At 50.7% G+C, this 15,981-nt stretch overlaps 1 protein-coding gene across 1 annotated transcript in view; it reads right to left on the bottom strand.

Moving 5' to 3' along the window:
- The window catches only part of ABHD2 (abhydrolase domain containing 2, acylglycerol lipase), a 35,239-nt gene that overhangs the window by 3,236 nt on the left and 16,022 nt on the right, over positions 1-15,981 (bottom strand). The window contains exons 4-9 of the mRNA XM_064158102.1: positions 10,245-10,420; positions 7,696-7,863; positions 5,518-5,701; positions 2,927-3,019; positions 1,225-1,338; positions 143-212 (exon numbers count right to left, since the gene is read on the bottom strand). Coding sequence (XP_064014172.1) covers positions 143-212; positions 1,225-1,338; positions 2,927-3,019; positions 5,518-5,701; positions 7,696-7,863; positions 10,245-10,420 — 805 coding nt within the window. The remainder of the gene's footprint in view (positions 1-142; positions 213-1,224; positions 1,339-2,926; positions 3,020-5,517; positions 5,702-7,695; positions 7,864-10,244; positions 10,421-15,981) is intronic.

Here is a 15,981-nt window from a genome sequence, read left to right as displayed (position 1 = left end):
GAGGTAGTAAGAACTTAAGTCCCACTCCCACTAAGCTGCCAGCAAAACCATCTCTGCCTACATATCTATTCCCCACTAAGGTACATTCTCTCTCCAGCAACAACATGAAGCTCTCAGAGCAGCCTCTACTGCAAGCACTTACCTTGTGCAAGTATTGCAGGCAGCTTTCTTCCTCATAGTACTCCTTCAGGGAACTGTAGCCATGGAACTTCCTGAAAGAGAGAAGGCAGTCATGGGCTTCTGCTACTCACATGACTGACTTGGAAAGAGTGATAGTTTTTGGTCATTCTTCCCCTTGGCTCTGCTCTTCCAAGAGCCCATCCCAAACAATGCAACAATGCACACCAAGCTGTGTGGCACAGGCGACTTGCTAGAGGGCAGGGATCCATCCAGAGGGACCTGCACAGGCTGCAGAGCTGTGCCCAGCCCAACCTCATGGCATTCAACAAGGCCAAGTGCAAGGTCCTGCACCTGGGTGGGTGCAATCCTAAGCACAGCTCCAGGCTGGGTGGGGAATGGCTGAGAGCAGTCCTGAGGAACAGGACCTGGGGGTATGGGGTGAGGAAAAGCTCAACAGGAGCCTGCAGTGTGAGTGCAGCCCAGACACAACCCTGTGCTGGGCTGCAGCAAGAGCAGTGTGGGCACAGGGCAAGGGAGGGGATTCTGCCCCTTGGCTCTGCTCTCCTCACACCCCACCTGCAGTCCTGGGGGCACACTTCTGGAGCCCCCAGCACAAACAGGACATGGAAGTGTTGGAGCCAGTCCAGAGGAGGCCACCAAGATGCTGAGAGGGCTGCAGCAGCTCTGCTGTGAGGACAGGCTGAGAGAGTTGGGGCTGTGCAGCCTGCAGAAGAGGCTTCCAGGAGACCTTGGAGTGGCCTTGCAGTATCTGAAGGGGGCAGGGGGTTGGAACTGGATGAGCTTTGAGGTCCCTTCCAAACTAAACTAGTCTATGATTCTGCTGTCTCCATCATCATCTTCCTACATTACTGAAGGCTACAAGTTTAGATGTTGCAGCAAGTGAATCCCTGCCAGATGCCTTCACAGAAGCTGTGGCTGCCAGTAGCAAGGGGAGGTTCTCCTGCTAAGTTTTACTGACTGTGAAGGCCAGGGAGAACTGGAGGTTGCCAGCACTGCAGCTTAGCAGACTCCTACAGGCACAGCAAGGAGCATGCAAGAGAAGGTCCTTTGAGTTCTGCAGAAGATCAGAGTCAGCCTTCATACCTCATAATGTTATCATCAATCTGCATAAGGGATGTTGCTGTGTAGAGCTTGCCCAGATCAGCATCTGCCAGGTTGTGTGGCTTCTTCATGTTGTTATCTCCAAAGAGAACGTGCCTGGAAGAACAACAGCCAAATCAAACCAGGAAGCAAAGCCAAGACTTGTTCAAGGACAACCAAGCCTGACAAGGTAAGACTACAAGTGGACTTCTTGGGAACAAGCACAGCTTGGCTGATGCTCTTTGCAGCAAGACACAGTAGGAACTCCAACAGCCTCTTTTAAGAGGAAAAAAGGTTTTCTTGTCATACTGCAAAACTGCACCAGGTGCCTTGAAAAAGAATCTTCCCAGATCAGACAGCACTAAAGGTACCAGCAACACAGGCTGCATGTTAGAGGGAGAGTCCTTTGGCTGCAGGCCAAACCTGTGGCTGGCCTGGGCGACAGCATCAGCAATCCTGGGCACAGCTTCTCCTTCACCATCTGGTTCTACATCATCTCCCCAGCACAGATCTCAGATTAGGCCACACAGCAGAAAGGACTTAGGGCATTACTTTAGCAGAAAGCTATTTACTGTGGACAGTTGTCATCATTACTGATTGCCCTCAGGAGAGGAGCTGCTTCTTCACCAGAACAAACAGGACAAAAGCCACAAGTTGGAACAGGACTTTTATTCCCTTTCAGAGGCAGTGGGAGGGAGGGTGGGTAGGTTTGATTTGGGGAGCTGCCTTCGAGCACAAGAGAGTTTGGCCAGCAGTGTCCTGAGCAGCCTTGCCCTCAAGGCAGCACTGCCTTTCTGTGGTTATGGATTTAAGTACCTTTTAAGGGGGGCTTCTCTAGCTTCACATGCTCAACTTGGGCAAGTTGTCTAAATATTTGTGCATCTGAAATGAATTCTGTGCATCAGCCTACAGGCCAGCTGCCCTAATTCCTGCACAGGAGGATAAACAAGGAACCAGAGGTTTGCAAGTGACACAAACTCTCAACTGGAATGGGTCTTCAAGATTCCTTTCCTTCCTTGTCCTCCAAGGCAACTTCAAATACAGAGGTAAGGCACTTACACATTTACTGCCCTAGAAAGAAGCCCCCAGAGAACTTCTGATGGAGGAACCACCACTGAGGGTGTCACCTCTTCACCACACACATTCCTTTGTCACAGCCACAGCCCACAACAGCAGCACAGGGATCCTACAAGTACAGCTGCATTCTAGGAAGAGCAACACTAAAGTATTCCGCTGGCTACAGGCTCTGTCTAGAGGAACAGCTAGAAGCAGGAGCTACACTTTGGACTATTTGCTTATAGCCATACAGCAGATCTTGAAGATTAAGTCCTACCTCAGGTAGGTGGCAGAACAAGAGGCTCCTTGAGTAAGGAATTCTTTGGCTAGAAGTGAAACAGATGCAGAACACTCCACTTTGAAGTTTAATGGCAATGTTTTTCCTGTGTGCAGTTTGTTTACTCATTAAGCAAATTGCCTCAGAAGGCAGAAATACAAACCCCTCTTTCTTCTAAGGAAGCCAAAGCTTAACTGGGAGGTTACAGCACACCAGTGAGATTGACACGAGCTCCCCTTCATCCAAAGGCCACCAAGCAAGGAGGAACTGGTCTGTAATCTTTCAGGAGTCCCATTTTAAAGGGCTGAGAAGACAAATTGACCCAACAGCAATTGACTCAGTGTTAGCAGTGCAAGTGATGTCCTGCAGTACCTGTGGGAGAGGATGATCTTCTTCATGTTGTCTGCCATGAGGAAGTTATAGAATCTCCTACACTGATCCCACTGCATGAAGGTTTCCTGGGCCCTAGAAAAGACAGTGCAGAGCAAACAAAGCTGTTAACAGAGCTCTTGGGAGATCAGATGAACACATCCCACAGCAGCCTGGAGGCTGTGTAAACAAATCCCCAGGCATTCCCTGCCAAGGCTTAACCTTTGCCAGGAAATGACTTCCACTTCGACGAAGTTTGGTTCTATCAGAACAGAGATCTGCAGGCTCATTTTGCACAGTGCAATCAGCTGTTTTGATCAGAGCATTTAAGGGCAAATCAATCTGCAACACTGACAAGAGGATTTTAGTGTCCCTTTGCATAAATCCAATGTAATTATCTAATCAGACTGCCAAGGAAGGGCCTAAACTCTGCCCCTGAGCAAAATGTTGTCTGTTGCATAGAGAGCTCTGCAGAGGATCTAACTTGTGCAGGTGTTTCCACTGTGTGCAGATCCTGCCATTGTTTCAGCTTGGCTGGCAGGAGCTGTAGGAATAAATACTTGTGGCATCTGAGCTGATATCCTCACCTATCCTCAAAGCAGAAGGGCACTTCACAGCTTATCTGTTGTTAAAACACAACTGAAGCCAAGCAGACTTGTGTGTGCTTTGCCAGATAGCAGCACTCCTTTGCTCTGCAGGGTCACAGGCAGGTTACAGCTCTGCTCTGAGCAGGGTTTGCTGTTACTCAGGAAACACAAACTCATTTACTGAGCAACCCAAAAATGCTGGCAGCACTTCCAGCTGCTCAACTGCTCCTACCATTTAAACATTAACACTCCATGAGAACCCAGCAGAGTTAGCATCACCTCCAAAGCCACAGCCTGCAAGTCCCCAGCCAGAGCAAAAAGAAGCAGCCTGCTTGCAACAAGCAATGCTGGAGGGTGGACTTCTTTCCTTCTAAGTAAAGAAATCCTTTTGTATCTTTGCCTGGCCAAATTACACCAGGGTAGGGGAAATGAAGGCAGGGAGGTGCCCGTTTCTCTCCTCACAGAAGACTTTCCAAGCAAGCCTATTACAAGATGAAGTTAAAGGCACATTCCCCTGTAGTTGGTGGTGTACAGCAGCACTGCCAACACGATGAGCTGCCAGCATGGATAGAAACAGAGCAGTTTCTGGTGTTCTGGGGACTGCACAGGCTGCAGACTCTCCCCACAGCCTGTAGCTACAGTGAAGATGCATTCCATGAAATCAAGAAGCAGGATCAAGCCTGTGCAGGCAGAGATTAAGGAATAAGGAGACAGGTTCCTGTTTGGCCTCAGGCTACAAATTCCCCAGCCTGGGTTAATTCATTAAACCCAAAGCCTCCTGTTCTGGAGACGCCAGCACTGCTGCTGCTTTACTGTGCCTGTCTATGGAGCTCATGCTTAAATGCTCTGGAAGAGCTTCTGACATTTCACATCTCTGCTCATCTTGCACCTTACCACTCTTCTTTTGCTTCCTAAAGTTACATGGGGGATAAAGGCAATATAAACAAAAAAGGAATTCACAGATTCATGGGATGGGATTCTAAACTAACTCTCTTCTAACCCTGTCTTTTGCTTAGCAGGTATCTACTGATGTTGCCTCCACCTAACTCTTCTATTTAGCATTTAAAAGCAGAAATAGATATTAGGTAGGAAGAAGCAGACATCCTTCCTGCTGCTTGCCCAGCGATGCACAGCAGAGGTTTTCAGACTGGAGGCTTGCTCGCGGGTGTGCACCCAGCAGGTGGAGTCAAGAGCTCAGGAACGCATCCACACAACCCGCTGAAAGCTTCCCCTGAACTCTGACTACACAGCTCTTTGGAGCTTGGTGTTGGAAACTAAGAGCTGCTTGTCAAAAAGGTTGTTCTTGTCTGGCTCTCTACCAGCACATCACAAAGTGCTGCTACAGAGCTGGCAAAGGAACAGCATGAGGGCTGGAGCAGCTCTGCTGTGAGCACGGGCTGAGGGAGCTGGGGGGTGTGCAGCCTGCAGAGGACTCCAGGGGGGCCTTAGAGCTGCCCAGTGCCTGAAGGGATCCTGCAGGAAGGCTGCAGAGAGAATCTAGAGGCAGGACAAGAGGGAATGGTTTGAAGCTGAGGCAGAGCTTCCTCAGCTCCACTTCAACCCTGAAGGTCTTCTGCAGGAGGGTGGCAAGATTCAGGCACAGGCTGCCCAGGGAGGCTGTGGCTGCTTCCTGCCTGGGGGTGTTGAAGGCCAGGCTGGATGAGGCCTTGAGCAGTTGAATCTAGCTGAAAGGCATTTCTCATGCTGCCTAGTTGACTGCACCAGGACTGCATGAAGAATGCCTCTTCACACACTGCAGCAATGAGAGAGTTAAGCCAGAGCAGAAGCACAGAGCAGAAGCTGCCACTATGCATCTGGCCAGGTACAGAAAACTTCCCTGCATGTTTGACAGAAAGCTTCTCTGTGCTCCTAAGTCAACAAAGCTTTGTCTGCCCATTCAGGAGGGTGGCATCCTGCACACTGCAGTGTGTTGGACCAGTTGAATGCAAGAACCACCCCACTGAACCCTGCCAGAGAGAAGAGCATGGAGAAGTCTGCAGGACCTACCTCTGCGCACTGTACCCTTGGCACACACTGACGCAGCAGAGGACTCTCTCCTGGTTGGCCTGGTTCTCTCCCAGGTATTTGCACACAATGTTTCCACCCAGGCTGAAGCCCACAACCACCAGCTGGGTCTGAGGGTGGGTCTTCTTGATGTAATTAACCATGGCTCCAAATTCCCAGGTGCAACCTGAAAAAACAGACAGTGTCAAGAATAACCTAACACACCCGGATTCCCACTCCAAGCCTCAGGTGTGGGCTGTAAGCTCAGCTGCCTACCCTGACTTCTCAACAGCCTTTAGGTTCTCAAAGCTCTGACTCACAGACATGTTCATCTGCTTTATGAGTCCTGTGGACCTCAGCTTACACTCAGCTCTGACAGAGCCAAAGCAAGTTGAAATGAACTCGCTTAGGAATCACGGCAACAGCTGTTCTGCCCACCCCCACTCTCCCTTCCTGGTGTCAAGGCTCAGTGAATCCCAAGCTCAGGACACCTCTGTGTGATGCCAGAACTCAAAGGCTGACACTGGGATATTTGGGTTGCAGAGTCCAGTCTGCTCGTGGTCTTGCTGGCAAGCTTGGTCAAGTGATTTACTGTCTCACTCAAAGGGAAGTGCTAGGCACACTCTGCCCTTTCGGAGGCTCCAAGAGTCCAGGGAGCTGTTCTGTAGTGCATCTCCGAAGTCCACAGCAAAGCTTCATGAAAGAAAGCTCTCAACTTCTATCAAAAAAGCTAATGCTCCATGGAGGCCAAGCTCAGCTCAAGCATGGCAGGCCTGAAGCCACTAACAGCCTGAGGCCTCAACACAAACTGAGGGGCTTGGTATTCTTGAGATGTTTCCCACTGAGAAGCAGATTTAATAACTCTAAACCAAGCAATAAAGCATTCTGGCCTCTTTGCCTGCCAGACCCAGAGCCTGAAAGCAGTTTGTCAATTCAGAAAGTGAAGATAAACCACTCAAGCTGTTAATTCAAGCTCTCAGAAGCACCTGCCTTAGTTATCTTCAAAAAGAAGCCAGCCTAACATCAGTCTGCTAAACCCACAACTGCCTCCTGACAATGTTTGCAGTAAAGAGGGACAGAACGGCTCAGAGCTCAGGAACAAGCAGCCAAAGTCACAGGTAAGGAGGCCACACTCTACAGAGACCTTGCTACTCACTAGCAGGGCAGAAAGAATAGCTGGAATCACCCTTAAGAGCTCCAAATCCTTTATTCCTTTCATTTCATGGGTTAAGAAAAGATTTCTTTGTCCTTGGGGTGAAAGATCAAGATCATGGCAGTTAAACAGCCCCACTTGTGCAGCTCTGCTGTCATACTGTGGAACTGTTGCTGTGCCTTGACACTGGTGTTACACCCAGGGAGCAATCTTCACTTGCCTCTGCTGAGATGGAAATGTACTTTCTGGATCAGCAGGTACAAGCTCCTCTCATTGTGCTTCACAGAGCCTCAGAAGCACACATCCTCCAGAGATAGATTTGCTTCACATTCTACTGACACTTCAGCACCTCCAAAATAATCTAAGCAACCTCAGAGCTCAGCTGCTGCAAACTCCCCACCATGCCCAGGACACCTCTCAGCTACACTCAGCTGCTTGAGGCCTCATCCAGCCTGGCCTTCAACACTCCCAGGAAAGAGGCAGCCACAGCCTCCCTGGGCAGCCTGTGCCAGAGTCTCACTCTCCTACTGAAGAGCTTATTTCTCAGCTCCACTCTAACCCTGCTCTGCCTCAGCTCCAAACCATTCCCTCTTGGCCTGTCTCTAGACACCCTCAGCACAAGTCCCTCTGCAGCCTTCCTGCAGGATCCTTTCAGGCACTGGCAGGCAGCTCTAAGGTCCCTCTGGAGCCTTCTCCTCTGCAGGCTGCACCCCCCCAGCTCCCTCAGCCTGTGCTCACAGCAGAGCTGCTGCAGCCCTTGGAGCATCTTTGTGGCCTCTTCTGTACTCCCTCCAGCAGCTCTGTGTGGTCCTTCTGCTGAGGACACCAGAGCTAGAGGCAGGATTGGAGAAGAGTTCTGAGCAGAGCCAAGGGCAGAATCCTCTCTTGCCCTGCTGCCCACACTCCTCTGACTACAGCCCAGCACACAGCTGCCTTGTGAGCTGCATGAGGGCACTGCTGGCTCCTGGGCAGCTTCTCCAATCAATCAATCAACTCAAAATTACCTGAAGCTGCCTTGAAGTACCTACCATAGGTGAACATGCGTGGAGAAGTGAGCTCAATGTTTGGCAGGGCTCCCAAGTGGTTGAGCACAGCACACCTGTAGCCGTTCTTCTGGGCGTAGTCGACGAAGGTGCGGATGTACTGCTTCTCACTGTGGTTGGCAATCCCGGGGCAGATCACCATGGTCACATCCTCTGTGCACACACACACAGGTGCAACTTAAGGAAATGTCACTTCATGCAAATTGACAAGATCCAGGTGGTTGCCATTTCAGATCCACGGGAAACCATCCACCAGCAGCAAGCTAAGAAGAACCTCATCTCCGTCTGCCAGAAGCAGAGGAAGGGAGAGGAGCTGCTGTGGTGCTGCAGAGGGGGGGATGTGAGTGGTGCTACAGGGGTTTGAGCTTCAGGGAAAGCTGCCCAAGCAGTTCTACAGGCACTGCCTGGAGACCAAGGGTAAACCCTCCCCTTGGAAGGAGGTTTTTGACACTCCACGTGTACTGCCTCATGACAGCCTGTTGTGCCTGCTAAGAGTGGGGAAGCTCTGGAGCCCACAGCTCCCTCGCACACCAAGCAGATTGGCTGTGCTATTTTTACCCCTTGTTTCCCTTCCAGAGCTGAATCACACAACCACAGGATATTAGGGGTTGGAAGGGACCTCAAAAGATTCAATCCTCCTGCCAGAGCAAGACCACTCAGGAATACATCCAGGTGAGCTTCAAAGGTCCCCAGAGGAGACTCCACAACCTCTCTGGGCAGCCTGCTCCAGAACCCTCACAGGGACAAAGCTTTCCCTTCTGTTTCTGTGGCACCTCCTCTGCTCCAGCTTTCCCCCAGCACACCTTGTCCTGTCACTGGACACCCCCAAGCAGAGGACGGCTCTGTCATCCCCACATCACCCTTCTTACTCATGTTTATAAAGATGTGGCAGCCCTCATGCTCCTCTGCTGCAAACTCCAAGACCCAGGAGATGTTCCACTGCCTGCAGCAGCTCTGTGGCTCTGTGCTAGACTCTCTCAAGCAGTCCATTAAGGTCCTTCTTGAGCCAAGGGTTCCAGAAGTAGACACAGTATCCCAGAAGCAGCCTCATCAGGGCAGAGCAGAGAAGGAGAAAACCCCTCTGGACCTACTAATCAGAGCCCTTCTAACCCACCCCAGGATGCCAATGGCTTTCCTGGGCACAAGGGCACGTTGCTGGCTTGTGGTCCTCCTGCTGCCCATCAGGACTCCTAAGCCCTTTTCCCCAGAGCTGCTCTCCAACAGATCAGTCCCCAGCCTGTACGGATCCATGGGGTTGTGCTTTCCTGGCTTTGCCACACAGACATTGTGATCAGCTGCTATCAGCCATCATCTGCTCTGGGCTAATCTAATGGTATTTGATCTGCTGACACTGATCAGCAGTTTAACAAGGTATCACTTCATCAGCTGAGAAAGTAATTGTTGTAATTCAAGTAAGGGCAGTAAATTACATTCAGGATTAGCATACGTGCTTGGAATTGACTAGCAGACAACAGCTCCAGCAGCAGCAGCAGCTCCAGCCACTGAATTTGTGCTTCCTTGGGAAAGGGCTGCTCAGAATGAAGACAGCAGAACCTGCTCTAGTGCAGCATTACACCACAAGGGCCTCAGCACAGGCAGCTCAGAAATGAATTCTGCTTTTGCTGCAGGGCAAACCCTGCATGTGCATACACAAAGCCTCAGCCTGACCTCGAGGAGGAAGTTCTTCACCATGAGAGTGGTGAGAGCCTGGAATGGGTTGCCCAAGGAGGTGGTTGAGGTCCCATGGCTGGAGGTGTTTCAGGCCAGGATGCTCTAGGGTAGAGTGTCCCTGGGCATAGCAGGGGGGTTGGAACTGGCTGATCCTTGTGGTCCCTTCCAACCCTGACTGATTCTGTGACTCTGAAGTTGTGAGAAGCCACCATGACTTTCTATTTTTCCATGGAGTTCTCTTCCTGTCACACAGTTACAGAATACCAGGGGTTGGAAGGGACCTCAAAAGATCATCCAGTCCACCCCTCCCCCGACCATCAGCAGGATCACCCAGGACAGCTTCCACAGGAACACATCCAGGTGGGTTTGGAATGCCTCCAGAGAAGGAGACTCCACAACCTCTCTAGGCAGCCTGCTCCAGTGTTCAGTCACCCTTACGACTGTCTGGCCTCCAGACTGTGCACAGAGTGTCCATGCAATCTTGAAACAGCTGCTGCTAGTGAGGGCTAACAGACATCTGCTCAATGGGGAAATAAAGTCTAGTTTCTTTTCCATACACATCAGGTTCTGAAGAACCCCAAGCAGGCAGCCTCTGCTCTAAGCTCCCACAGGCTCAAAAGGCAAAGGGCACTCCCAACAAGGCTTACCACCAGATTCTCTGTGCCAGGCTATCACTACAAGCACAGGTTATAAAACATTCCTCAATGCCTTAGACACATTAGCGTGGCTTATCAGCTCCCTTCTATCATCAGAATAAACATCCATCCTCTCTGATACATCAAGTAGCAGTGTCCTCATCCACCCCCCAGGGCAGAGGATCAGAAGATTAGCAGCTAGCTGCAGCCAGCAGCTGTGTGACTGACCTCCAATGCAGTGCTCAGACTGGGGCTCAAAGAGATCAAAGGTGGCTGTGGCTCCATCTGGCATGGTGAGGTACTTGCGGTGTCCGTGGGGATGTGGGGATCTCACCCTCCCCATTTTTCCATAGAGGGCAGTCTGGATGTGTCCACTCTTCCCCCAGATCAGAGGTGGAATGTACCTGAAAGAGGCAGGGATTCAATTGCTTACTGGCTGTACAAGCCACTGGTAGCGACAGGCTTCAGAGCAGGCTGATTCTGGCTCTTGCAGCAAGCCAGGTGAAGCTGGGAGAGCCTGGAAGAGACCTGTCACAGCTGGTCAGACACTGATGAAGAAACCCCTCTCAAGAGAAGAGGGTGCAGGCTAGCAGTTATCTTTCTTTATACTGAGAGCATAGCAAAGGCAGGTGACAAAGCAAGTTGTCATTCTTCTCCTGCTCAGTGACCCTCAAAAGACACGGGAGAAACACAGCCCTTAGCTGAAAGCCATTAAAGGCTTACTTAGCAGGTTTTTCAGCACCACTAGAGCTGCAGGTGGTTTAACAAGACACAGCCTGGTGGTGGCAAGGCCATCATCTGGCCATTCCCTGAAGGAGAAACTCAGGCAATGCCCTGCTAATTACACCAACAGAAAGTGTAAATGACGGTGCAAGGGAACAGCGCTCCCAGGGGACCACTTCCACTTACAGAGCTGTGGTCTCTGCTACAAGGAGCAGGGGATCTAAAAGAAGCTTGAGACTTGCTGATACCACCACGGATCCCAGGAGATTAGCTGCTCTTTCTCCCTGGTATGTTTTTTAAGGGCTTCCTGTAATTATTCCCACAGATCTGAGGCACCATGAAGCAGAGAACATGTTCTTCCTGCTCACAGAAAACAGCCAGGCAGCCTGGGACTCAGATTTACTGCTGAAGGCCATAAAGCCACCAGCATGTGCCAGAAGCTTTGCCTTTGTGCTCTAACACTACCTACTCACACAGCTGGACCTCCTTCCTCATGCCAGCTCTTGTGTGTCATATCCACAGCTCCCTAATCCCCCTGCATGCTCCCCAGGAGAAGGCTTCCTGGAAAAAGGACTATTAGGCTTGTTTAGTGAGGCAGGAGCAGAAGCACACTTTGTGTCCCAGATCTCTCCCCTCATCTGGGACTTCAGTCAGGCAGCTGCTCAGTGTAGTTTCCCCTCAGTCTTTGCAAGTGCACTTCCCAGAGAGACCCAAAATAAGCTCCTATAGAAGTAGATGCCACTTCAGAGGCTGCAAAAGCTGCCAGCTGATGATTTCAACCTTGTAAATTAGCCCTCAGTGCATCCTGGATTTGATCACTCAGCTGTAAAGCTTTTGAAAAGACTCCACGTGAGGCCAGCAGAATCAGCTCTCAGCAGCCCAGCACCTCAGCCTGGGGAGCTGTGCACTGCAGGTGGGTCTCTGCAGGAGCAATGTGCAGCTGCAGTGTGCAGAGCCCCCCAGCAGGGACGGGAACCGTGCAAGCTCCTGCCCTGCAATGGCTGGCAGAGGTGGAACACAGGCAGGAGGCAGAGTCTCACAATCCAAATGGAGACACCCACCAGGATGCTGCAGTCAGTCTGAGGAATCACAGAATGGTTTAGGTTGGAAGAGACCTCAGGGATCATCCAGTTCAAACCCCCTGCCATAGGCAGGGACATCTCCCGCTAGAACAGGTTGCTCAAGGCCTCATCCAACCTGGTCAACACCTCCAGGGAGGCTGTGGAGCACAGAAACACAGAATGTGACCAAAGTTCACATTCTTTGCTCCACAACCTCCCTGGGCCAGTGTCTCACCACCCTCACTGCAAAGAAACATTTCACATCCAGTTTCAATCTCCCCTCTGCCACTCCAAACCCATTCCTCCTCCTCCTGTCATTACTAGAACCTGTCAATAGTCCCTCCCCAGCTCTCCTGGAGCCCCCTTCAGATCCTGCAAGGCCACCCCAAGGTCTCCTCCAAGCTGCAGAGCCTCAACTCTCTCAGCCTGTCCTCATAGCAGAGCTGCTGCAGCCCTCTGAGTATCTTCATGGCCTCCTCTGGACTGGCTCCAACTGTTCCATATCTTTCTTATATTGGGGTCTCCAGAACTGCACACAGGACTCCAAGTGGGGTCTGCCAAGAGCAGAAGGCTGCATAAGAGCTACAGATGGCTCTGCAGCTCACTGGAGAGGGGTTTGAACAGCAACTATTATGCTACCTGGAAGAGACACCAGTCCCCTAGCCCTAGGGGCAGCAGCTAGCTTCAGCCAGGCTCAGGTCAGCAGCCACAGCCCACTCCAGATGGTGCTTGCCTAGCTTGTCTTCTTTCACAGCAGCCCTCTGCAGATGGCTTTTGCTAGCAGGTTGAGGAGAGCTGTCAAACACAACCTAGGAGAAGAAGCTGCAGCTCTATAATAGCTTCAGACATCAGCACTGCCACACGGTTCCTGATCTGGGGTTACATGCAGATGTTGACAAGCTTTGGTGAATCTTTCACGCAGTGCTTTCCAAATCAGAGAGTCTTCTCCGGGCTGCACAGCCCCAGCTTCCTCTGCCTGTCCTCACAGAGGTGCTTCAGCCCCTGGATCATCTTCTTGGCCTTCTCTGGACTCACTTCAGCAGCTCTGTGCCCTCTTTATGCCGAGAATGCCACAACTGGAGGCAGCATTTGAGGTGAGGTCTGAGCAGAGCAAAGCCAAGGGGCACAATCCCCTCTCTTGCCCTGCTGCCCACACCCCTGTGGCTGCAACCCAGCACACAGCTGCCTCCTGACCTGCAGGAGGGCACTGCTGGCTCCTGGGGAGCTGCTTATCAATATACTCAAGTCTTCTCCTTCAGATCTTCAGACAGGAATCTGCCTCTCCAACAGCAGTGGTTTTGAAAAGCATTGTGTAGTGCAGAGCCAGTTGCAGTGTATGGAGGTGACTCACAAGGTGCTGCAGAGAAGCTGCTCACAGCCCCAGCACAGACACCCTGTGTGCAAGCAGCACTGCCACAGATGGCAGGAGCTGAGCAGCCAGCTGGGTGTGAACAGCAGTCAGGAAGATCTCTTCCCAGAGGCATATGCACACCCACACAGGGATGAGGGTGCTGTACCCCAGCAGCACAGACAAACAAGTACTGATGACACAGAATTCAAAAGCAAACTTCTACTGCACTGAAACCAAAAACTATCTGTTCCTGCAATGCAAAACAGCTTCCCCAGCTCACTCCAGACCCAAGGGCTTTGAACTGACTCATTTTCCTGTTTGGATTTGGACAGTTGCAACAGGTACCAGGCACAGAGTAAAGACAAATATTTGAGGCAGGTAGTTAAGGCTTCCAGGAGCCAGGTCTGTAACTTCCAGTAACAGGATCCTGCAGCAGAAGGCAGACAGAAAAGCTGGTCAGAAGATGCCAGCTGCTTATGGAAGCAGAATTAGATGGCACAAGTAGAGTTCAGTCTTAACTGGCTAAGTAACCTCACAAATAGCAATGTTTTAGCTCCAAATGCTGTTTTCCCTGCTGTGCAGCACAGCTCCACACCTTGAGAAGTGACTGTCCACAACAGTGCCCCAGAGCAAGTGTATCTGGAGGTGCTTCACAAACCTTCTCCTGGCATTTTAACGTAGAGCCCAACTCCACCACATGACTGTAAAGTTTCAGTGGCTTTCAGCAGATTATGATTTCAGAGCACATAGCTGGCCTAGGGTGCAGGAATTTAGGGAAGCAGCAGCTGTATAAGCAGCTCACACACTGCACAAAAACTGTGCTATTTTTATTAGCAAGCATCAGCATTCAGGTCCTCAAAAGATCTGAAGTGGAAGTTCAGCAACAGGCTTATTTCTGGAGCATTACTTCATTTCATCTGAGGAGATTAAGACAGTAAAACATTAACTCTTGCATCACCTTTGCCATGCTGTAGTGCCCCAGACACTGATGGCAAGAACGCAAAGCCTACAGTTTGTCTGTGCTGAGGAATGCCCTGAGAACTGCTGCCTGCATTACAACAGGTGACAGGTTATTTCCTCCTCCTGCTCACAGAGCAGTCTGAAGGATGCTCCACAAATAGAACTGTTTGAACCCTGCCCCTTACTTTATGGTATGGAATGAAATCTCAACTCAAAAATCAAGAAAGCTCATCTAAAAGTCTGCAGGGTTCAGCTCCCTCTTCCCTAAAGAGGGAGCAGCTGAGCTCCAAGGGACTGCTGAGTGGCAAAGGCACAGCAAACACAAATCAGCAAAGTAGTAAAGCAGATTACAGAGCTTCCAGGTTATAGAATGACTCAGGTTGGAAGGGACCTCAGAGCTCATCTGCTCCAACCTTCTCACCATGGCCAGGGACACCTCTCAACTAGACTCAGCTGCTCAAGGCCTCATTCAATCTGCCCTGAAGGAGGCAGCCACAACCTCCCTGGGCAACCTATTCTGTAGTCTCACCACCCTTCTACTGAGGAACTTCTTCCCTGAGGCCCTGAAAAAGAAACAAGTGGAACAGACCTGTTTTCTGTCCCTAGCAACTGCATGAAGTCAGAAGCATCCAGAAGCCCAGCCTGGCCTCCTTGGTTAAATGATCTCCTTCCCAATTTCAGCAGCCTTTCCTTAATGAGGTGCACATCACACTCTTCCTCAGCTTTCAGTATTGCAGTGAAAGCAGGACAGGAGTGTTACAGGATGTCTTGCTTGGGTCTGAGAGCTGGAGAACACAGGGCTACTGCTGAGGCTATGAGCAGAGCACCTAACCAGGACTCAGACCCTCTGAGGTTGCTTCTCTCAGAGGTCAATCCTTCAAGTTATCCATAGGAAGCTGCCATTCTTCTCTACCTCTCCCCATGTTCATCTGCCAAAGCTTCAAGAGTTATGCTGTTCTTCTAGTTTATTATTCTCCTGGAAGTGTTCTTCCTAGGGTAAAACACTGAGGAGGTGACAGGAATCAAACACTGTTTGCTATTAGGTGGAAGAAAAGAACACTGAAAAGCTTGAAGACAGCTTTTCTGACTGCTTGTCTCCTTGCATCTAGGAGAAAAGCAAATGACAGTGCAAACGACTCCTCTGGTACCAGGCAGCCTGCTTAGCCAGTGTAGGTTACTGTGTGAACAAAGGATAAGAAGGATCTGGGCTGGATCTGTGACAGTGTTTACTAACAGGCTTGACAGTCGTTTGCCTCAGCCCGAGCAGCTTTGCCTTTGCTAATGACAGCAGCGCAGGCAGCAAGGATAATTATTTTCGATAGGGATGACACCTGTGCCACTGCTCTGCAGGAATAAAGGTACACACTCCACAGCAGGAGAAGATGGGAACAGACAAGGAAAAGCCTAACCCTGGACAGCAAGCACTGGCCAGATTTGTCCTTGTGAATCAGGGGGCCAGGGCTGCATTTCCACAGCAAGGAGAGAACAGATGGCAGCATTCTGTACCCATCTGAAAGACAGGAACCCCCTGACAGGGGTCAGGCCCAAGCTTGAGAGTACCAAGAGCTTGTAGGCAAGCAGTTCTTTGAAGGGAGATAGGTCTGATTATGCTACTCCACTCAGTAAGCCCAGGTACAGGGCTGAACCTGGGAAACTGGAAGGGCAATAAGAGAACATAAGCCCTGAGAGGACAGTTTGTTGCTTACCAGTGTTTGATCAATAGGTAAAAAGCTTCTAGCAGTTAGAGAGCTGTAAAAAGCAGCACCGACATCTGCAAGTACAAAGCACCTGGCACACAGCCAGCTCAGGCAGGCCAAAGCTCTTCAATTATTCATCCACCACTGCCTGGTTTACTGAATGGCACTACAGG

The sequence above is a fragment of the Pogoniulus pusillus genome, chromosome 17, assembly GCF_015220805.1.
Source record: "Pogoniulus pusillus isolate bPogPus1 chromosome 17, bPogPus1.pri, whole genome shotgun sequence".
Taxonomy (NCBI): Eukaryota; Metazoa; Chordata; class Aves; order Piciformes; family Lybiidae; genus Pogoniulus; species Pogoniulus pusillus.
Note: the sequence above shows the minus strand (reverse complement) of the source record. Positions and strands in the feature narration are given on the sequence as shown.